General features: G+C 40.6%; 2 protein-coding genes across 3 annotated transcripts in view; one reads left to right on the plus strand and one right to left on the minus strand.

The window, feature by feature from the left end:
* IGFBP7 (insulin like growth factor binding protein 7) overlaps window positions 1–17,487 on the plus strand; it is a 73,453-nt gene extending 55,966 nt beyond the window's left edge. Inside the window, exons 2-5 of the mRNA XM_043604216.1 lie at window positions 6,676–6,785; window positions 15,256–15,372; window positions 16,097–16,223; window positions 17,217–17,487. Coding sequence (XP_043460151.1) covers window positions 6,676–6,785; window positions 15,256–15,372; window positions 16,097–16,223; window positions 17,217–17,236 — 374 coding nt within the window. The 3' untranslated portion in view covers window positions 17,237–17,487. The remainder of the gene's footprint in view (window positions 1–6,675; window positions 6,786–15,255; window positions 15,373–16,096; window positions 16,224–17,216) is intronic.
* The window catches only part of POLR2B (RNA polymerase II subunit B), a 42,764-nt gene continuing 37,164 nt past the window's right edge, over window positions 17,403–23,002 (minus strand). For both annotated transcript variants that reach the window (XM_043604184.1, XM_043604174.1), the window contains exons 23-26: window positions 22,403–22,516; window positions 21,863–22,023; window positions 18,105–18,300; window positions 17,403–17,655 (exon numbers count right to left, since the gene is read on the minus strand). In XM_043604184.1, coding sequence (XP_043460119.1) covers window positions 17,566–17,655; window positions 18,105–18,300; window positions 21,863–22,023; window positions 22,403–22,516 — 561 coding nt within the window. In that variant the 3' untranslated portion in view covers window positions 17,403–17,565. The remainder of the gene's footprint in view (window positions 17,656–18,104; window positions 18,301–21,862; window positions 22,024–22,402; window positions 22,517–23,002) is intronic.

The following is a 23,002-nucleotide window of genomic DNA, read 5'->3' on the forward strand; positions in this document are numbered from 1 at the left end:
TTTTCCAGACTCAGTGGAATATATTCAGCTTCAACACATGACTTCTCCTAACATCTTCTATGTAGCTCTTTCAGATTAAAAAACTGGCTAAGTAATATCTGATACCTTTATAAGCTCTATTTTATTCATCACTGGGAGAATGAACCTTGTTATGAGTCACATACATTGCATTAAGGTAGGGGAGGAGAACACTGAACTGGTTCACAGGGCATGAGAGCTCCAGAGCCAAGTGTTCTGTCCCCAAGATTGCTTTGTTTTGTGTGTGTGTGTGTGTGTGTGTCTTTTTAATAGGAACATGGTAAGGACATCTCAGGTCGTGTTGGAGGAGTGTTTTGTGCTCTGTAAGAGACTAGGAAATTGTTCACAGACTTTTTACATTATCCTCATGCTTTTTATAGGATAAGAAATTTTAACTCTCTTCTCTCTACTGCATCTTCATGTAAAATCAGCTCAAATGCGTTGTTGATCAAATTAAAAATTCTGTTTCAGGATCTTCTCCTTAGGACATTTGTGTGTTTGGTAAGAACTGCCATTCTTAGCCTCCTCTGACTCAAATGAAATATTCCAAATTTAAATCCATCCATCCACCATTCTTCCTTTTTTGTATTTTTCATGATTTCTCAGAACTCAGCTCTTTCTAGGTTATAATTGAGTATTCCTAAAATAATCTGATAATTTGTGGGTAATTTGTCTAGAAATTAAAAGAAGCTGAGGAGGAGGATGTAAATCTAGGTGGAAATTGTGTGGGAGACTTCTGACTCCTTCTAGGTACTTTTAAGGTGATACTGATTCATTAAACTGAATTTTAGTTCTTTTCCAAACTCAGTACTTTCTTCTTCCTGGTTATAATTTCATTTAGGATCTGTCTTTCTTCATTTTCTCTCTCTTCTTCTCCTCCTCCACTTCCTCCCTCTTTCCCTTCAAGGAGTGATTAAAGAGAAGAGACCACATAAGGTTACTAGGCAAGAGTCGGGCTCTGTGCTCACAGCTCAGAGCCTGGAGCCTGCTTTGGATTCTGTGTCTCCCTTTCTCTCTGCCTCTCTCCCACTCAACGCTGTATCTCCCTCTCTCTCAAAAATAAATAAACATTTAAAAAAAGAGAGCTTGGATGATAATTGAGATGTGAGAGGTAAGAACGGAAAATGGAGTAGCCTGGTTTGGGCCCAGTCATCTGAGACAGATATGTGTCTCTGAGGTAAGAAAGCCTTGGGGTGGACTCCTCATGCCAGCCACTGGGCAGCCCTTTGGGCGGCTTGGCTGCTGCCTGGGGTTGGCCAGGGCGGGGAAGGGGAGGAGACAGGTGGGGGCATTCAATAATTCTAGGTACAGGATGTTTGCTAGACAGATGTTTGAGCAGCCTGAAGTGCTTACTGGAACAAAGGCAAGGATAAATAAATAATTGAGCCTATTCTGGTGTTGGTCCCTATACATTTAAATATTCTGCAACTTGCTTTAAATGGAATCCAAACACTGAGCATGATTTACACAGTAATGTTGTTACCCTTGGCCCAGCCTTGAGAACTGATTTTGAGCAGAAAGCTCAAAAGCCTGAAAACAAGCTCAGAGTGAACTAAAACTTCCTTTACCCTGAAAAACAGAAATAAATTCTGGATCTTCTTTGGACTCTTGGAAAAAAGGCAGAGTGGAAAGAGAAGCTCTTTGGTAGAGTCATTTCACTGAGCTTTCTCCTGAGGTAGAACAGAACCTTCAGGAATTGAATTGCATGATAGACCTGCAATTCAAGAGGATTGTTGGCAGTGAAATTGCTTATCGGTAGAATATATGGAATGATGATTCTTTAGTTCGGAGGAGGGGAGTAAAGTGTTGTTGGATCTGCCATCGTATTAGCCCAAAATGTTTTCACCATCCCTTCACTTCCGTACAAAACCTGTCCACTTGGTGTCCCTATGGGTCACCGTTAAGTCTCTTTCTTACTGTTTTTCACAATGTATCATCATCACTCATTTTTCTATAATGCTGCTGTATTCTGCCTTCATCACGAGTTTGTCCACTCTCTCTTCATACTCTGAGGGAATTTCCAGACCAGTGAGTGGCAAAGAACCAGGAGTTTAGTAAGTAGGTGACCCAGTGGGTATCAGCACCAAACAGAGTAAACAGGAAGAATCTGAAACCATGGCTTCTTCCAACTCGGGAAGTCAGATTGAAGCCAGCCTGCCTCCACCTACTCCAGGAGGTTGGTTGATATCTTGAGTATTAGTCTAATTGTTCATTGATCTGACTTTGCTTTGCAAGACACTACATATCAAACTCTAAAGGCCATTCTATAGGTCACCACTTTCCAGGTTAAATATTGTTTATTAAAGTTTTCATTGTGTTATTGAATCTGTCATTTGTTCAAGGACATATGAAATAGCCAAGGGTTTTTGTAAATGTGTTGCAGCAAACTGGTCCTAATGGCCCCTCTGCTCCTCTGCTCCATCAACTCAGCCAGATTCAGTGAGTAATACAGAATTTGTGGATTCTATACATACAGGATAGGTAGGATTCTTGAGATAGCCTGGTAGCAGAATTGATGAGATCATTTATGTTCTTCGAACCGTCCGAATATTGACTCAGCCCATTCACCTCATTCCTAATATGTATTTTAGGGTTGGGAGAGAGAAAGAGGAACCCACAGCATGATTTGTCCTAATCTTGAACTGTGTAGCAATGGCTCTGATTCAAAGTATTCCTGGCTTCAGATATTTGGAAAGAATTCTTGCTCTTCCTGAAGTGGAATTCCTTATTCTTTTTGGAATAAGGAGAAGATTAGAGATGGATGGGTATAATCGATCTGCCCTCTATTCAGTATTATAGTTTGAACACTTTTCTAAATTATACCATAGTCATTGGTGCATGGATAGACACATAGACCAAAGGAACAGAATAAAGAATCCAGAAGTAGTCCACACATATACAATGAATGAATTTATCATTACGATTCACTAAGAAAAGGATGGCCCTTTCTTTTTTTTTTTTTTTTTAACATTTATTTATTTTTGAGACACAGAGAGACAGAGCATGAGCAGGGGAGGGGCAGAGAGAGAGGGAGACACAGAATCCGAAACAGGCTCCAGGCTCTGAGCTGTCAGCACAGAGCCCGACGCGGGGCTCAAACTCACGGACCGCGAGATCATGACCTGAGCCGAAGTCAGACGTCCAACCGACTGAGCCACCCAGGCGCCCCAAGATGGGCTTTTCAAGAAATAATGCCAAAGCAGTTGATGTCCTTGCAGGGTAAGGGGGTGTGAACTTTGACCTCTATGTTATAACATCCACAAAAAATAATTCAGGATAGACCACAGACCTAAATGTGAAAGGTAAAATCATAAAGCTTGTAGAAGAAAATGGGAAAACAGGAGAGATCTTTGTGACTTTGGGCTGGGAAAAAATTTCTTTTTAACATGGCACATAAAGTACTAATCATAAAAGAAAATGTAATAAATTGGACTATATGAAAACTAAGAGTATCTTAGTTTTAAAATTATGCCATAGGAAGACTTCAGAGCATGTCTTCAAGGTCTGTGACAGAAAATCAGGCTGGAATTCTTCCACGGGCATTCCAGAGTGTGCCCCCCCTGACAAAGACGGAGGACCCTGCTACTCATTGTGACTTTAAGGAGATGGATGCAAGTTAAGATAAGTGGTTTGTTGCAAGGCTGAGGCTCTGAGACCTCACAATAAAAAACGTCTTCTGTTCCTTGTGTGGTTTTAATACATGAGAGGCAGCTTTGTTCCCAAGCCCCTCCACAATGCTGAACACTGGAGTATTCTTTTCAGAACAATCTCTTGGGATCCCCTGAGCTTTGAGGTCATCCTGACAAGTCTGTGTGTGGGAAGGAGGACAGAGCCACATGGAAGTCCTCAGAGAGGTGAGCGAAAGTAGTTCACATTCCAGCCAGATCCGGTTCTCTGGTCTCCAAGCCCCTGGAGGAAGCCTGAGATGGGGTCAGGCCCAGCCCAGCCCTTTGCGGGGTCCCGTGTTGGTTCAGTCAGACTAGGAAGCATTGGAGACAGAGCCAGAAACATACATAAACACACACTGCCATGCTCCCCACATCCACATTTGCAACAGAAAAGCCAAGACCCCAGGCCACGATAGATGCTTCCTCTTCAGACCTAAGATTTAGAGGAGAGGAAGCACAAAATATATTTAGAGCTTTCAAAACTTTGATTGTTTTGCACATTCTTACAAAGGGGAAAAAATAAAAATACCCCAAGGGATTAGAAAAAAATCAGCATCTAATACTTGAGATGAGTGGGAAAAATCTTCTGTGCTGGAGTCATTTCCTTTCTGTTTCAAGAAATTATTAGCGTGCTGGAAATAGCCTGTTGCAAAAGGGGAGACTTCGTGTCCTTTGAATGCTGATTATGCCAGAAAATTTTCCAGGCCTAGAGGGGAAGTTGTCCCTTTCCCAGGACACTGATGCAAGATGACCCTATAGTTAGACATTTTATTTGGCTGGAGGACCCAAGGAAGTGGAGAGCTGAAATTCAGAGGGGACGATTAACTCATTCATTCAAGAACCGGCAGTGAGCATTGAGGACAGGCCGGCTTTGGTTCTTGAGAAGTGTGCTGTCATACCTGGGAGGGGGCCGAGGTGGCAGGGAGGGCAGGCTCCCAGCTCTGCCTCTCTGTTCTGTGGACTGACCCTAATCTCTCTGAAGGTCCCTGTGCCCACAGCCTGGCATTCTTAATTAGCAGAAGTGAAATATTAATTAAGTACAACCCACTAAGAAGCAGGTGTGCGAGCCTCTTCTACAGCAGATGCTGGGGAGCTGCCCCCCACTCCCCAAGGAGCAGTAAGCGAGCCCAGCTCTCTCTGTTGGTTTCAAAAGTGTTGCATTTCAGAGCTGGACCAGCAGGTGGGGTTACTTGCATCAGGTCCAGGTGATGTGTAAAGGATTGGAGTCCTGAGACTTTCCTGTGGCATCTTACTTAGGTATTGCTTGGCTGATTGGAGCAGGTATCAGCACTTCTTCCATAAAGGCCCAGATTGTCAATGTTTTAGGCCATACAACCCTGGCCACAATTGCCAGACTCTAGGCATGACTGTGTTCCAATAAATCTTAATTTATAGACACTGACATGTGAAGCTCTTTTAATTTTCACAAATTTTTCCCCCCACCAACCATTTAAAAACACAAAGACCTCTTAGGACCTGTGCAAAATCAAGTGGCAGGCCAGGCTTGGCCCATGGGCCATAGTTTTTGCTGGCCCAAGGATGTCTTTAGGAACAAAAAGGATGTATATACCATTGTTGGTGGTCCTGTGTAATTACCGGAGGGGATAGATCTGATACAGAAGCCCTAGAGATGTGTTTCAGAATTGGCGGAGGTGGGGAAGGGGAGATATCACTTAGGCTCTCCCTGTGTGGTCGGTCTCATACCTGTTGAGGCTTTTAGGCAGTGCCTTGACAGGTCCCCCCACTTGCCAATGCCCCCTTGCCCAGGAGCTAGACACTTAGAACTCTGGGAAAGAGCTATCTCCTTGGGTGTCCTGGTCACACACAAGAGACCTGTCACTGCTGCTGTTTTATCCACTGCAACCCCCAACTGAGAAGAAAGACCTTTCTACCTTCTCCCTGGATACCCAGGCCGCTTCTGTTCAGAAGTACCTTTGCAGTCTCCAGGGCACACAGCACTCTACATTTTTGTCTTAGATGAAAGTCATCCATTCCTGCCTGATCACTTTGATTTGTCAATCTTAGACCCTAAGCTTCTTAAAACAGGGACTGCCATCTTTTCTGGGTGCTCAGCACCTTTTCAAATATCTTCTTAGATTTTTATCTTTCATTACCTAAGGAGTGGTTGGGTATTGCCCTCTCCACCAAAAAAAATATAGAAATTCTGATAAACAAAAAGGAAAAACATTAAACATTTTGGAACTGAACTTCATTATTTTGGAATATCCCAGATAATGCAAAACAACTGGTAAATTTATTTTTTTTATCTTTTAGTATAAAGTGTTTATTTTTTTTAAATATACAAAATCTATTGTCAAATTGGTTTCCATACAACACCCAGTGCTCATCCCAAAAGATGCCCTCTTCAATGCCCATCACCTACCCTCCCCACCCTCCCACCCCCCATCAACCCTCAGTTCTCAGTTTTTAAGAGTCTCTTATGCTTTGGCTCTCTCCCACTCTAACCTCTTTTTTTTTTCCTTCCCCTCCCCCACGGGTTTCTGTTAAGTTTCTCAGGATCCACATAAGAGTGAAACCATATGGTATCTGTCTTTCTCTGTATGGCTTATTTCACTTAGCATCACACTCTCCAGTTCCATCCACGTTGCTACAAAAGGCCATTTTCATTCTTTCTCATTGGCACGTAGTACTCCATTGTGTATATAAACCACAATTTCTTTATCCATTCATCAACAACTGGTAAATTTAAACCATTAAACATGATTTGAGGGAGTAGAAAATTTTGTAAATAATAAATTTACAATCATTCATCCTAATGATTTTTGTTATTTAGATGTATGCATTTCCAGAGCAGAGCTTAAAATCATGCTGGTCGCAGGGGGAAACCAGTCTGATCTTTGAAATTTGTCTAGATAATGCACAGAAGGGACAGCCTCATAAACATAATCAAGGACTTACTGGCTAGCATGCTGACTGATGTTAAAGACTGTTTAAAAAGACGGGTTTCGCTTTGTGTCCTCTCTTGTAGGTCCTTCCATTGTGACACCTCCCAAGGACATCTGGAATATCACTGGCGCCCAGGTGTACTTGAGCTGTGAGGTCATCGGAATCCCAACCCCTGTCCTCATCTGGAACAAGGTCAGTGACACAGATTTCAGGAAGACATCCTCGACTGACAGTCTCCCCTCTCACTGTGCAATGATGGCAGTAATCTAAAACCTTTGGCCTCTTCTATTCCCTGCAGCTCCTCAAATGTGGTGAAGCCTTGTGGCCGTCTTGCAGACACCTCGCCTGGCTCTGTTGAACAATTTTACTGACCTCAAAAATAGTCTCTGCTTTTGTGATCATTGACTGAGAAGGGAGCCTTAGGAACTAGAAGACTATAATGCTGAACACACTAACCCACCCTCTGAGTGTGTGCATGTGTGAGTGTGAGCATGAGTGTGTGTGTTCCCATCGGAGACAGTATAGCATAGTGGGTAAGGATGTGAGTCTCTTAACCAGGTTGTTGGAGTTCTAAGCCTGGGCTTTCTTAGCCTGAGCAGTATTAACATTTTGAACCAGATGATTCTTTGTTGTGGGGACTGCCCTGTGCATCATCCCTGACCCCCTATCTACCAAATGCCAATAGCACCCTCCCCGAAGTTGTGGGAAATGTCTCCTGGGGGAAAAATCGCCTAGAATGAGAATGAGTGCTTTAAACCTCAGTTTCCTCCTGTCTGGTGAAGGCAGCATATAATTTCTGTAAAGGTTGCATAGAGTAATGCAGGTAAAATTACTTGGCTTGTTATCAGATACATAGCTAGAATTCAGTTGATGGTAGCTACTGTTCCTGGAAATATATCTCTTCAAGTGGCATTATCTTGTGTAACTGTCTTCACATTTGAAGGACAGCATATTCTCAGCAAGTCTGTAGAAGGCAAAAGAAAATACTCATTTGCCAGATCAAATAATACTTCACAGTTGTACTGTACATTATTTTTCGTTATGTCCCTTTTTGTGCATTTTGCCTCGGTTAAGCCTCACGACAGCACTATGGAGTAAATATCATCAAACTTGTGCCAACAAAAAGGAAATCTAGTTTAAGTAAAAAGGTATAACCAGATACTCCTTTTTGGCTGGTTTTTTTCGCCAGCAAGCTTTAAGGTGGTCTCTCTTGATTATTTTGTTTGCTGGTATCTGACCAGAGAATCAACTTCTAGAATTCCAGGCGGATTGTGGCTCCTGTGGTCAGAACTCTTTATGTTGCAAGTTGTAGAAACTCACTTCAAACTACTTTGGGCAAGAAAAAGGGAGGGTGAGGAGTGGTGATTCCAGCCTCTGGGACAGCTAGATCCAGGTACGCAAGTGGTCAGGACTCTTCGCTCTCAGTGTATTGGTCTCATTTTTTTTCTTTTACCTCAAGAAGCTTCCTCCACACCTTAGGGTGCATTGTCACTGGCAGCTCCAAGCTCATGTTATTATCACAGCTTGAAGACTCCAGACAAAAGAAAGGGCTCCCCCTCTCCCTGCTGCATTGTAAATCCCATTGAAGGACTCAGGTCGCGTCACCTGCTGCCCTCTGGCTCCCCCAGGTGGCCAGAGGGGTGCATCACCCCCCCTCCCCCCAACAAGGGAACCATCCCGTTGGGAGGGAAGGGTGATTCCAAAAAGTGCGTGGGAGTGGGGGTGGGCAGAGACACCACCAGCTACATTACAACTAACTTTTACAGCTGAAACTTCTGTTGAAGAGAATAATAAAATTATACCTCCATAAATTTCTTTTTGGAAGGGGAGCAAGGAGCGAGCAATGAAGAGCAAAAATGCAGCCAGTGAATGTGCGCCTCCTGACAAGGCTGCTGCTGCTCCTCGGAGGCTTTGTTCAGAGGGTGGAGAAGCGGAGGAACAACTTTTCCAAAGAGTATCCATAAAAAGCTCTGTTGCAGTTCTCTAGGGATTATACAACAAGAAGCCAGGGTGACCCAAGTGTCTGGAGTCTATGTCCTTATTGACAAATCTTGGCAGAGAATGATTTCCTCAGTCCTTGCTCTGCCCCACCCCAGCTAACATACATACATACCAGGGGAATAAATCTGCCTTGGAATCTTTTCCTTTAAGCTTTTGGGATAATATGGAGCAGAGCCCACGGGCTTCCCTGAGGATTTGTGGCTGGAGGTGGGGGGCAGAGGAGACTTGCCAGAAACGAGCAAAAACCCAGCTGCCAGGCTCTGCTGAATTTTCTGTACCTTCTTAATGTAATTTGCCACATGCATGACCTAAAGCAATGTTTTTTTAGGCCGTGACCCATCAGTGAGTGTTCAGTTCAATGTTAGGGATCACAACCGGCAGATTCTTTTTTAACTTTTTTCTCTCAGCGTGGTTGCTTGCTTGCTTGCTCTCTTTTTTCTTTTCTTTTTTCTTTTCTTTTCTTTTCTTTTCTTTTCTTTTCTTTTCTTTTCTTTTCTTTTCTTTTCTTAATGTGTATTTATTTTTTTTGAGAGAGAGAGAGCACAAGAAAGGGATGGGCAGAGAGAGAGGAAGACACAGAATCTGAAGCAGGCTCCAGACTCTGAGATGTCAGCACAGAGCCCGATACACGGCTCGAACTCACGAACTGTGAGATCATGACCTGAGCCAAAGTCAGACACTCGGCCAAGACACCCAGGTGCCCCAGATTCTTTAAAAATAAAAAGAAGAACAGAAAATATCTTAAGGCACATCGATCACATTTAGTAGGGGTATCATTTCATACAACTTTTCTTTTGTATATTCCAGATCCCAACGCAGAATATACTTCTATGGGCCATGTCACCGACCCAAAAAATTAAATAGGCCGTTTTTTCCCCACTCTCCCTGTAACCAGACTGTTAAGAATACAAGCAAAAAAGGTCACGTTCAAATTCAATTTAAGCATAGAAGTGATTTTTTATTATAAACGAATATTAGAATCTCAGTTGTTAAGCTGAAGTTCAAAGAAGGTAGCATGTCTTTCTTGCTCAAGAATTCTCAGCAAGAGCAGAGCTGACAGAACAAGCCTGCTGCTCTCCAGACACTCAAGTAGTACCTCTTGTGGCTGCCACAGCCCAGTGAACAGTCTGTACTTTTCTGCCCTGTAGTTATCATATGATATTAACAAGCCCCATACTTTTTCACAAACCTCCAGCCTACAAACATTCCAGGAGCAATATTTTGAAATGGGGAAATGAACTGAAATAGCCATATTTCAGGCTGAAATAGCCTTAACCCAGGTAAGTCAGAGAGATGGTGCTTACAGAGAAGATAAATCATCTAGAATTCCTTCCAAACACTGGGAGTTTCTGAGACTGAGGCTCTCTATTCATTTCTTTTCCTGCCTTGAGATTTCTCCAGATTTGGGCTTGCAAAACCTAGAATATTTTTTTTAATTAAAAATAGTAAGGGGGCGCCTAGGTGGCTCAGTCAGTTAATTGACTTCGGCTCAGGTCATGCATGGTCTCACAGTTCATTCTCTGCTGTCAGTGTGGAGCTCGCTTTGGATCCTCTGTCTCCCTCTCTTTGCCTCTCCTCTGCCTCGCACATGTTCTCTCTCTCTCTGTCTCTCTCTCTCAATAATAAACATTAAAAAAATTTTTTAAATAATAAGTGATAATGGTAATAAGGAGAAGCTCTCCAAAGATGTAAAAAGAGAGTTCAAAATCTCCCTTTTTCCTTCCACTCCCTAAAATAACCAGTGTGAACTGCCCTGGTTTTATCTTTCTATACTCTCACTTGTGCCCATACATACACCCACATATCCTCAGTATATGGAGTGAGGTAGGAATATAGTGAGCATATTACTCTGAAATTTGCTTTTCTCAATAAATACTTTGTGGGCATCCCTCTAGGTCTGCTTCTCAGCAACTACAAGATATTCCAAGTATGGATCTCCATAATTACTATATCATTCCCGTATTGTTTCTGTGGTTTCCAATTTTTGACCACGTTAAATAATTCAACTTTAAACATGAGTCTATATATATCCTATATGTAAGTCCTTCCCCCCGCCCCAATAGGATAGAGTCCCCCCAAAAGATACATGCCTAAGTATGTCAAAAGATTTAATGCTAGTAATAGACAATGTCAGATTACTTTCTAAATAGATTGTAGTAGTTCACACTCCCCCAGTAGGGATGGGTGCCATTTTCCTGCATCCTTACCAGCACTGAATATTGCCCTACTTTTTTTTATTATTATTTTCTATTTTAGAGAGAAAGAGTGCAAGAGGGGGAGAGGGGGAGAGAATCCCAAGCAGGCTCCATGCTTGGTACGCAGCCCAACATGGGGCTCAATCCCACGACTGTGGGACATGATCTGAGCTGAAATCAAGAGTTGGACGCTCACCCAACCGAGCCACCCGGGCACCCACTTTTTAATTTTTGTTAATGATGGGTAAAAGAATTCCTTTCCTTATTGCTTTGATTTCCTTGACTACATTGAGAATATGTTTTTTTTTCCCACACTGTAGTTTTTTGGGCTTTGTTTTTTGTTTTGAGAGAGAGTGCAAGCTGGGGAAAGGGACAGAGAGAGAGAGAGAGAGAGAGAGAGAATCCCAAACAGGCTCCATGCTCAGTGTGGAGCTGGACACTCCCTGGGATCATGACCTGAGCCAAAATCAAGAATTGGACACTGAACCAACTGAACCACCCAGATGTCCCTTTCACATTGTATTATTTAAATATTTTTGTGGTTCTACAACTTTTTAAAATATTTGTTTTATTTTCATTACCGTATAGTTAACAGTGTTCTATTAGTTTCAGGTGCACAATATAGTGATTCAGCAATTCCACACGTCACCTAGTGTTCCTCACAAATGCACTCCTTAATCCCCATCACCTATTTCAACCATCTCCTCCTCCACCTCCCCTCTGGTAACTGTTCCCTGTAGTTGAGAGTCTGTTTGTTGATTTGTCTTTTTTTCCCCCTTTGGTTTCTTAAATTCCACATATGAGTGAAACTGTATGGTGTTTGTCTTTCTCTGACTTATTTCACTTAGCATTATACTCTTTAGCTTTGTTGTTGCAAATGGCAAGATTGCATTCTTTGTATGGCTGAATAATAATACTCCATTGTGTATATATACCCCATCATCTTTAACCATTTAATAATGGACACTTGGGCTGCTTCTATAATTTGGCTGTTGCACATATTGCTGCTGTAAACATAAAGGTGCGTGTATCCTTTTGAATTAGCATTCTGTATTTTTTGGGTTAATAATCAGTGCAATTACTGGATCATAGGGTAGTTCTATTTTTAACTTTTTGAGGAATTTCCATACTGTTTTCCATAGTGGCTGCACCAATTTGTGTTCCCACCAACAGTGCATGTGTATTCCTTTTTCTCCACATCCTCATCAACACTTATTGTTTCTTGCTGTTTTGATTTTAGCCATTCTGACAGGTGTAAAATGTTATCATTGTGGTTTTGATTTGCATTTCCCTTATGAGTGATGTTGAGCACATTTTCATGTGTCTGTTGTCCATCTGGATGTCTTTTTTAGAGAAATGTCTGGTCATGTCTTCTGCCCAGTTTTAATTGCATTGTTTTTTGGTCTTTATATATTTTATATATAAGGTCTTTACATACTTTGAAGAGAATATTTTCATGTTTGTGTTTTATATGAATTGCCTGTTCAAATATCCTTTACCCGTTTTTTATTTTTGAGAGAGTGAGCGTGAGCGGGGGAGGGTCAGGGGAGTGGGGGATAGAGGATCCAAAGCATGCTCTATGCTGTTAGCACAGAGCCTGATGTGCGAGTCAGACTCACAAACCGTGAGATCATGACCTGAGCCGAAGTCCATCACTTAATCAACTGAGCCACCCAGGCGCCCCCCCACCCCCCACCGACTCCTTTACCCATTTTTCTGTTGGGTTGTTATTAGTCTGTGGCTTTTTGTACATGAGAGATAATGACCAACTTTCTCACATATTACAAATATTTTTTTCCTAGACATTTTGTCTTCAATGGGTTACAGTGGCTGGAGATCTGAAAGTTTCAACAGACATGTATTTATTTCATCATAAACCTCTTCAGAAACTTCACCAAAAAGGCACAGCAAATATGTTCCGTACTGCATAAATGTCCTTTAATGGTTCCCTGAAATTCAGTGAAGCTTCAAAATGTATTAACCTCTAAGAATCCGACTAATCCACCCTACTTCCAAAGTCATTGGCACTTTTTTATTAATTGCTTATATGCAATAGGATTCAGGAAGATGTTGTTACAGCTAAAATCCAAGCAGAGAGCGCTGAAAGGACTTCCTGGGTCTTCCTGATTCTCTCCTAGCTGACCCTTTATGGTGAGCAGTGACTGCTAGCCAGTTTTTTCTGCCTAGATTTCTAAGGGTCAAACTCTGAAGCACTTCCAGCCTATTGCACATCTGTAGAATTGTTTTAGAAGCCACTTTTTTCAGCCTGCATACTTTTTCCCCCCCAAATTAGAGAACACATTTATCAGTGAACTCCCCTTACATAAGGGAGCAGGGGAGTATGCCATATAAAAAATTCACTATGTAGTAATTCTTGACATTTCTACAGGTTTTCTATGTGGTGTGTACCTTTTTACAATATATTAAAATATGAGTTCCGTTAAACATTCATTTTCTAATCCAATACTTAAGAACAATTTCTCTGTACATAGTGAACCAGGTTTCCTCACAGAACGCTCTCCCTAAGAGTGACATACTTTGAGGACCAACAGGTTAATTGTGGAGATTCAGTAATTCAGGCAGTAGTGTTTTTTTGCTCTGGTCACACACAAAGCTCTTAAAGAATCCTAAAATTCAGTAAAGACCAGAGATCTATTACTTTGGCCATTAAATCAAATTGATACTTACATCATTATTAAAGACATTTTTAAATATTTCAAAATCTGCACAAAAACAAAAAAATCTGCACTAGCATGAACTGTTTTGCCAGCTACTTGAGAAACGGAAGGAAAAAAGATGCCTGTTCATCTGTTTTGTCTTTCTAGCGCTTATATGCGAAAAACACTAAGATACCTGGTTTTCTGTAAGAGTCGCAATATGGGGAAATCCAAGGGGGGTAAAAGCAAACAAGCAAAATCCAGGCATTCCGAATCAGTAATGCTAGATACTTTTTAGAGTAGGAGTTGGCCTAGGTCCCTCGTGGTTTTCAGAGCCCTGGCCCTGGTGTCACACCACAGAAAAAGAGTAGGCTTGAAATCGAGACCAGGGTGACAGCACGTGGTAAGCGTGGGATCACGCAGGAGAACAGCGGCACTAATGTGGAGGGTTCGTACTGTAAGGTGGTCTATTTTGGCTTAGAATTTGCTTAATTATAAAAGAAAAAAATGAAAGCTACCTGTGAAATTGTAGATCCTTTTTTCTAATTAGAGGTAGTAACATCAAGCTAGCTCTTAAAGGTGGCCTGGGATGGAATAAACAAACATTACTTCATGTATCTGTGTGATTTTTTAAACCCATCATCATACACCTTAAAATATTTGTATTCTGTGACTCAAGCAATTCCACTTCTCCAAATTTATGCTAAATCTATATGCACAGAAGGGTTATAAGTAAATTTTACTTTTCCATATATTTTTATGTATTTTCCAGAGTTTATATAATGAACACAGTTCAGGAGGGGGAAAATTAGGACAGTGTTCATTATTGCCCTCAAACCAAGGTGCGTGTCTTCTTAACCCATCCCTGTTCTCACCATGACACACACGGGGGTAGGCAGCTTTTGTCAGGTCTTTAGTAAACCATTTGACGAACCCTTGGCCCTCAGAACAAAAGGAATGATATTGGCTTTGGACTCGACTGATTTTCCATTTCTGTAGTGGTTGCAGGACCTGGGCTCTTGTATAAGGTCCCAAGAATCAGACCTAGCACTTGGTGACACAGTTTGTCAAACATGGTGTGGCAAGCAAGAAAAAACTCAGCAAAGAAAAACAGAATTTACGAGGGCATGAGTGAATGATGGTAGCCAGTGGCAGGAAAGTATGACGGTGTGTATTCCCCCAAGCATGCAGAAAAATAATTTAAAATACAAAGGGGCACCAAATGGCTCAAATGGCCATCTTGGCTCAGGTCATGATCTCACTGTTCCCAAATTCTAGCCCTACATCGGGCTCTGGTCTTGACAGCTCAGAGTCTGGAGCCTGCTTCAGATTCTATGTCTCCCTCTCTCTCTGCCCGTCCCCTGCTCACGCTCTGTCTGTCCCCAAAAATAAACATTAAAAAATAAAATATAGGGGCGCCTGGGTGGCTCAGTCGGTTGGGCGTCCGACTTCAGCTCAGGTCATGATCTCGCGGTCCGTGAGTTCGAGCCCCGCGTCGGGCTCTGTGCTGACAGCTCAGAGCCTGGAGCCTGTTTCAGATTCTGTGTCTCCCTCTCTCTCTCTGACCTTCCCCCATTCATGCTCTGTCTCTGTGTCTCAAAAATGAATAAATGTTAAAAAAAATTAAAAAAAATAAAATATATAAACTTAGAGGGAAACTTACAGGAGGAAATAAAAGAAGATCTATATCTAAGTATTAAGGAAAGGGTAATATGGAAATTGCTGGGTTTAATCCAGTTAGAAAGTCTGTTGTTCCAAGCTGATAAATCAATGCAGAAAGCTCAACAGTATTTCCTTTTGTTTTTGCAGGTAAAAAGGGGTAACTATGGAGTTCAAAGGACAGAACTCTTGCCTGGTGACCGGGACAACCTGGCTATTCAGACGCGGGGTGGCCCAGAAAAGCATGAAGTCACTGGCTGGGTGCTGGTGAGTACAAAGAACTGGCAAGGATTTCATTCTTAGGATTAGACACTGCAAACCTGGTAAGGGTGCCAGATGTCCTGCCTGGGCTGAATTTGCCCTGCCACCGTCTTTGCAATGGCCCTACTAGGAGCCTGCTATTCCTCTTTCAGAGGTAACTAGAAAAAAAAAAAAAAAGAGTTGAGGTTATTTGAATGTTTTGGAAATAACCAACAAATAAATGAGAACTAATTTTTTCTCTTAAGAATTCAAAGCAGGGGCGCCTGACTGGCTGAGTCAGTAGAGTATGTGACTCTTGATCTCCGGGTTGTGAATTCAAGCCCCACGGTGGGCTAGAGCTTACTTTAAAAAAAAAAGAAGAAAGAAAGAAATTCAAAGCAAAATCCTCACAGGAAACTAAATGGCCCGAGCATTAATCAATTATTAACTTTACTTGACGTGTGATACTGCTAGATAGAACTTATATACTCTGTCAAGGTCTTTCTCAAACTAGTATGTGTACCTGTTGGACAGCTCTTTACCTCTGTAGGGTGATCAGAAGTTGTCCATAGTGTGCCCTCAGAGCGTGAATCCTCCTAGCAGAACACAAAGAGCAGCTGGGTCCCCCAGCACAGTATTGGTGCTATTTCTAGCAGTCTCTTTACTATTCATCTTAAGAAAGAATGAGCTGAAGCCACTGGGAAAAGAGAGGACTGCCACAGAGGAACTAAACATCCTTTCTCCTTCACAGGTATCTCCTCTCAGTAAGGAAGATGCTGGAGAATATGAGTGCCATGCATCCAATTCCCAAGGACAGGCTTCAGCATCGGCAAAAATTACAGTGGTTGATGCCTTACATGAAATACCAGTGAGAAAAGGTAAGTAACAAATCTTACAACCATTTAAAAAGAACTCATGCTTTTGTTTAAAAAGAGAACCAAGGCCCTTTAAAAAGGGCTAATGCTTTTAATAACAGAACCAAGAATGAAAACATCAGACATAGCTCTTACTGAAATTTGTATGTTCGTTATCCACAAAAGCATGCTACCAAAATGTAGAGCACGTGGCTGTAAAACATCTGGATGCCTACGGAACACTACTGTTAGGACTTAGGTGCTTCACCTTATCTTACATGTAAGAGTTAAAACTCAAATTTGAAGGGAATCACTTCTATTTCCCATAACTTTCTATCCACGTGGCATTTTTTCCTTGGTGTTGTGACTATTACGTTAAACTTCCATTTAAAAGTAAACGATTGTGGGCAACTCTGGTTCTTCACTTTGAGATTTTATAAGAAAAAGCCAGAAGAGGAAGTATACTGACAAGTACCCAGCTCTAGCTGCCTCTATCCACTTCCCCATCAATATCCTGGTGGCGTCAGAGTGGTGCTACTTTACATTTCTATAGTTCTAGTGGACTGATGTCCAAACTGGCTTTCTCTTAAACCAAAAATAACAAATTTATCAGCATCTGTCCCACCGTGCAGATCACTCACCTGTGGTATGGAAGGAGGAAGTATCAAGCGAGCATGTGTTTGGCCAGAATTCTCTTTGGCCAAGATGTGTAAAGCGAGGTGATAGCTCTGCCACTAATCCTCCACTGAAATTTTGAATGAAAGCCTCTCTAGCTCTCGACTTGCTCATATGTGAAACGAACTCTTCCACTTCTGTAATAAGGCCCATCTCTAATGCATAGACCGGTACAACAAAAATCACAGCCCGAATTCCAGAGAGCACGCCAGCATATCATTTATAGTTACTTATATATCCTTTATCCTCACATATATGGAAAACACTAAAGTACCTGAAAATTAGTTACAGATATGGATGTGGTTGACTTTCTAATTTTCATCTTTTTCTTTTTTCGAATAGGTGAAGGTGCTGACCTATAAACCTGCAGAATATATTAGTCTGCATCACTAACAGCAGTCCTGGATACTTGCTGTAATAACCAGTGCTTGCCTAATAACCAGTTTCTTTTCATCCAACCCACTAACGCTTAGTTATATTCACTGGTTTTACATAGAGGAAAATCCAAAATAAAGGTAACACATCAAGACTATCTACAAAAATTTATTGTCTATTTACAGAAGAAAAGCATGCATGTAATTAAAATCAATAAAATGCTTTCTCTCACAATGCAGTACATTGGGTTTTTTTGTTTTAAGCCATATTGTAAAAACAAGTATTTTACAAGCATCTTGAGGCTTCTTTAAAACAGCTAGACGCTCATCATTCGAGGCGCAATACTCATAGACATAAGTTCCTGAAACAGCAGTTTGCACGCATAAGGCATTCGCACCAAAGAAATCTGGGGGAGAGAAAACAAGGTAATTAGCAAAACTATATTTGAAGTGACCCCATTTACCTACCCCAGAAAAAATTGTAAGGACTTGGTAGTGTAGATGATAAATAAGGGAGTAGGCTGGTAGCATTCCTCCTGCTGCCTTGGCTTTTTCATGGTTTTCTCCTGAGCAGCTTTCGTATTTCAGCCTTTCTGTCAGACATATTTATATTCGCCCTTCTCAAAAGGTTTTTTTTTTTAAAAAACTCAATTTAAAATGTTTAAAATTCCTTGTACAAGTCATTTCCAAAAGATGATATACTGGTTTTTCTCTTTTTCTCACTTAAAACTTATGGAAGTATTAATCAAAATTGTGAAAATGTCAATCTGTTCCACCACACTGAACCTGCCTGGATGATTAGACCAACATGGTTATATCCTAGACAAAGTATCAACTGCCCGTAAGGTCTACACACCTGAGTTTTATTGCGACAGCCCCGACATTCATATGTATGGGTCCTCGTGTTAGCAATTGCCATTATTCCACAAAGATTGCAAACATGAACCTGATAAGGATCTGATGCCTCAAACAATCTTTCCCTTAAAAACTGGGCTGCTCCATGGGCAATCTGACAATCTCGTTCCATTTCTCCAAAACGCAGGCCACCATCACTGTTAAGGAACAAACAACAGATTATTTTGTACTTATTTTCTATTACTAACACCACCTTGACTTTCCAAATCCGTTTCTCCATGAATGAGTCTCCCAGGCAATCAAGCCTGAAATGATAAATGTATGTGGGCAAAGCTAATGGAAAGAAGAGGTGAATGATCACAGGATTCCCCAATATGGAAGTAAAATGAAATACATTGTTCAAATGGCCAAAAAGTGGATGGTGACAGTTTCCCTAACACTCCTAATGTACAAAATACATAAAACCAATGATTTTCTAATATTACCAAAAAAACAATTTATTGGTCAACTTTGGAGGATGAAAGACAACTCATTATTTTGAAAACTGATAAAGAATGAAGCATTTATCATGCCTTTAGGAACTATGTCACCAGGTAACCAGTTGAAACAAGATTTCTCTCTACAGAACTATTCCAACTATTAAGTGACAAAATAAAATTAAGGGCTTCAATCATTAATAACTGCTAAAATCACTAAGAGACAACCAGATACTAGAAATCTACAATACCACCCATACAGTATTACTGCACAAGAATGCAACCCTTCATATCATCAAAGCTCAAGATCTAATTAGCAGTTTACAAGAAAAACAGGAATATACAGCCCAAGAATGGAATCAGCAAAATCCAGCGTGTGAGAAAACACTCCAGGACAAATAATTCAATTACTTCAACAAATAAACTGCAAGGAAAAAAAGCTGGAAGGCAATCTATAGACTTAAAAAAAGCTTTAGGGGCACGTGGGTGGCTCAGTCAGTTAAGTGACCGACTTTGGCTCAGGTCAATGATCCCACAGTTTGTGGGTTCGAGTCCCACATCGGGCTCTGGGCTGACAGCGTGGACACTGAAGCCTGCTTAGGATTCTGTGTCTCTCTCTCTCTCAAAAGTAAGCATTAAAAAAAATTTTTTTTTAGATCAATCAACTGCAAAGCACGGACTTCTCTCCTGATTAAAATTAACAAACCTTTTTAAAAATTATTCAATCAGGAAAATTTGAACATTGGACACTGAATATTGAGGTAGAGGTGACCCTTGAACAACACCTGAGTATGGGGCACTGATTCCCCCCATAGTCAAAAATCATAGTCAAATAGAACTTTTGATTCTCCAAAAACTTTACTAATAACCTACTGCGGACTGGAAGACTTACGAATAACAATTAGCACATATTTTACATATGTATTCTTATAATAAACCTAGAAGAAAAAAATGTTAAAGTATTTATAGTACTGCATCAAAATCCGTGCATAAGTAGGCCTGCACAGTTCAAACCTGTGTTGTTCAAGAGTCAACTAAATACTGCAATTAGGTTAGTGTTCTAATCTTTTCAAGTAGAAGTTGTCTGGGTGTGGCCTGTGGACCCAGTGAGGGTGAAAACTATTTTTATAATACAGCATATTTACTTCTTTCACTGTGTTGACATTTGCACTGAGATGGCTGCAAAAGAAACAGAGTAAAACTGCTGAACACAAGTCCAGGCAGTGGAACCAAACGTACTAGCAGTAGTCATGCTCTCCACTGTGAAGGGAGGAGGGAAAAGCCAGTTTTACTTAAGAATGTCATTAATGAAACTAAAGAGTTTTACTAAACCTTGACTCTTGAGAGTACACATTTTTAATATTCTATGACCTAATGGTAAGTTCTAAAGCACTTCTATACTGAGGATGCTTGAAGAAAAATACTTGCCCGATTCTGAACTAATCACTTTTCCCAAGGGAGTATATCTTGAAAAAAGAGCTGACAGCAATTATATTAATTCAACACTGAGAACACCAACTATTTGGCAGACATTTTTAGGAAAATGAACAAAGTAATATGCCTTTCCCTTAAAGGAAAATAATTTTAAATATCTGTTGAAAATGATTAAGCTTTTGATCTTTCAGTCAAAAATTAGAATTTTAGAAAACCTCTATTCAACATTATGGCTTTAATAGTGTCCCAATAAAAGACTTCTGATAACACTGGTGAAGCCACTACAAATGTGAACTATTTTTGGATAAATATGTCAACATGAGCCAGTATTTTCCAAACAGCCGATTATGGTGCTACAAAATTACACATGTGTGAAAGATACACTCAAAGTGCAAGACAAGCCAGTGGATTTTAATATAATGAATACAAAAGATTCACTGAGTTGGCTTCTACATTACAACTAGCCTTTAAGAAACTACAACTTTTCATTTTGGTGTAGCATCAAAACATAATATCCAAAGTCACCTGAAAATGTTATTAAAATATTCCTCCCTTTTCCAACCACGTATCTATGGGAAGTAGGATTTTCCTTGTATACTTAAATATAAAAAATAAAATACTGCAGTGGACTGAATGCAGAAGCAGACAGAAGAATCCTGCTGTCTTCTAGCAAATCAGCTCATTAAAAAGATTTGCAGAAAGGTAAACCAATGTCACTCATTACTAAATTTATTTGGAAAATATATTTTCCATTAAAAACGTTATTTGTTGGGGGCACCTGGGCGGCTGAATTGGTTGAGCATCTGACCCTTGATATCCGCTCAGGTCACGATCTCGCGGTCCGTGAGTTCGAGCCCCGCGTCAGGCTCTGGGCTGATGGCTCAGAGCCTGGAGCCTGTTTCCGATTCTGTGTCTCCCTCTCTCTCTGCCCCTCCCCCATTCATGCTCTGTCTCTCTCTGTCCCAAAAATAAATAAACGTTGAAAAAAAAAAAAAAAAAAAGAAACCTGCTTAGGATTCTCTCTGCCTCTCTCTGCCCTTCCCCTACATGCACATGTGCAAATGTGAATGGCTCTTTCTCTCAAATACTTAAAAAATTAAAAAATTTTTAAATGTTATCTGTTAATATGTAGTGGGCTTATTAGTGTTATTTTTTAATAAATATTCTAGGTCTTAGTTTTAACTTCTAACATGATTAACATCAATAAATACAACTTAAAAGTTCTTTGAGGTCCTGGAACCAAGAAATTTGAGAACCACTCTTTTGTAAATCTATGCTAAACTACATTTACAGAAAAAATTGGTATCTGGACTTTGCTTAAAAATAATCAGGAGTTGGTAGGAATGGAGAGATGAACGTAACAAGTCCCACTGTTAATTATGGAAGTGGAGAGACAGGCACATGGGGGTTTCATTATACCATTGTGTCTATTTTTTAAGTGACAGTTTTCATTTAAAAAGGCTAATTAATACTCAAGCCCTGCATCTGGCTCTGCGTTGACAGTGCGGGCTCTGCCCTGACAGTGCGGAGCCTGCTTGAGATTCTCCCTCTCTCTGCCCCTCCCCAACTTGCACTCTGTCTCTCTCAAAATAATTTTTTTAAAAATAATAACGATGGGAGAGCCTGGGTGGCTCAGTTGGTTAAGCATCTGACTCTTGATTTTGGATCAGGTCACGATCTCACCATTCACCAGTTCAAGCCCCTCATACAAGGCCTGCTTGGGGTTCACAGTGTCTCTCTCTGTCCCAACCCCCCTCTCTGTGTCTCTCCCCCCAACCCCACTCTTAAAAATAAACATTTTTTTTTTAATAAATAAATAATAACAATGATGGTGATGCAGCTCTCTTACCGAGATCTACCCTCCATGGGCTGTCTATTAAGGATCTGAATAGGTCCCCTGGCACGAGAATGAATCTTATCATCCACCATATGCTTCAAACGCTGGTAATATGTAGGACCAATAAAAATTTGTGATGTGATTTTTCGACCAGTGAACCCATTGTACAGGACCTGAAACAAATTTTGGAGTACAGACTTAAAATACTAAATATACATGCACATACTGTATGATTTCATTTATACAAAAATCAAAAGACAAAACTAATAAAAAGTCAAGAGAATGTTTACCTTGGGGTTGGGTGGGAAGGTAGTAGAAACTGGAAGGAGACATGAGGGGGTATCTAGGACTAAAAGGGTACTGGTAATTTTCGAGATCTGGGTGCCAGTCACACAAGGTGTGTTCACTTTGTGTAAAATAATCAAGCTGCACATTAATGATTTGTGTATATAAAGTATGTGTCATACTTCAATAAAAGGGTTGATCTTTTTTAAGAATGAAAGTACACACATACAAAACAGAACAGACATAACTACTAAAGAGCAAACGTACCTCATTTCCTCTGAGATGGTAGCCATAATCAGATAATAGATTAGAAATCTTCTGCACATTAACAGCATCATTAAATGGAGTGGCATCACCAATTTCACCTTTGTTAGCTGATACCTTTAAAAAAAAAAAAGTATTTAAAAGGCTGCATCCTGGGGCGCCTGGGTGGCACAGTCAGTTAAGCGTCCGACTTCAGCCAGGTCACAATCTCGCGGTCCGTGAGTTCGAGCCCCGCGTCGGGCTCTGGGCTGATGTCTCAGAGCCTGGAGCCTGTTTCTGATTCTGTGTCTCCCTCTCTCTCTGCCCCTCCCCCGTTCATGCTCTGTCTCTCTCTGTCCCAAAAATAAATAAACGTTGAAAAAAAAAAAAATTAAAAAAAAAAAAAAAAAAGGCTGCATCCTTTAGTCTCCTCTTAGAAGGAGACTTTCATTAATAAAAATATATTCAATTTAAATCCTTTCTATACAGGTAAGATTTTGAACTTAAAAATCTATGTTATATAAAGCTGTAATACTATAAGTTTCATTTTATTAATATCTTACATGAAATAGTATTTATAACAAACAAATCTACCAAAAAGATTAAACTAATTCCATTATAAGC

Source organism: Prionailurus bengalensis, chromosome B1 (genome assembly GCF_016509475.1).
Source record: "Prionailurus bengalensis isolate Pbe53 chromosome B1, Fcat_Pben_1.1_paternal_pri, whole genome shotgun sequence".
NCBI classification, from domain to species: domain Eukaryota; kingdom Metazoa; phylum Chordata; class Mammalia; order Carnivora; family Felidae; genus Prionailurus; species Prionailurus bengalensis.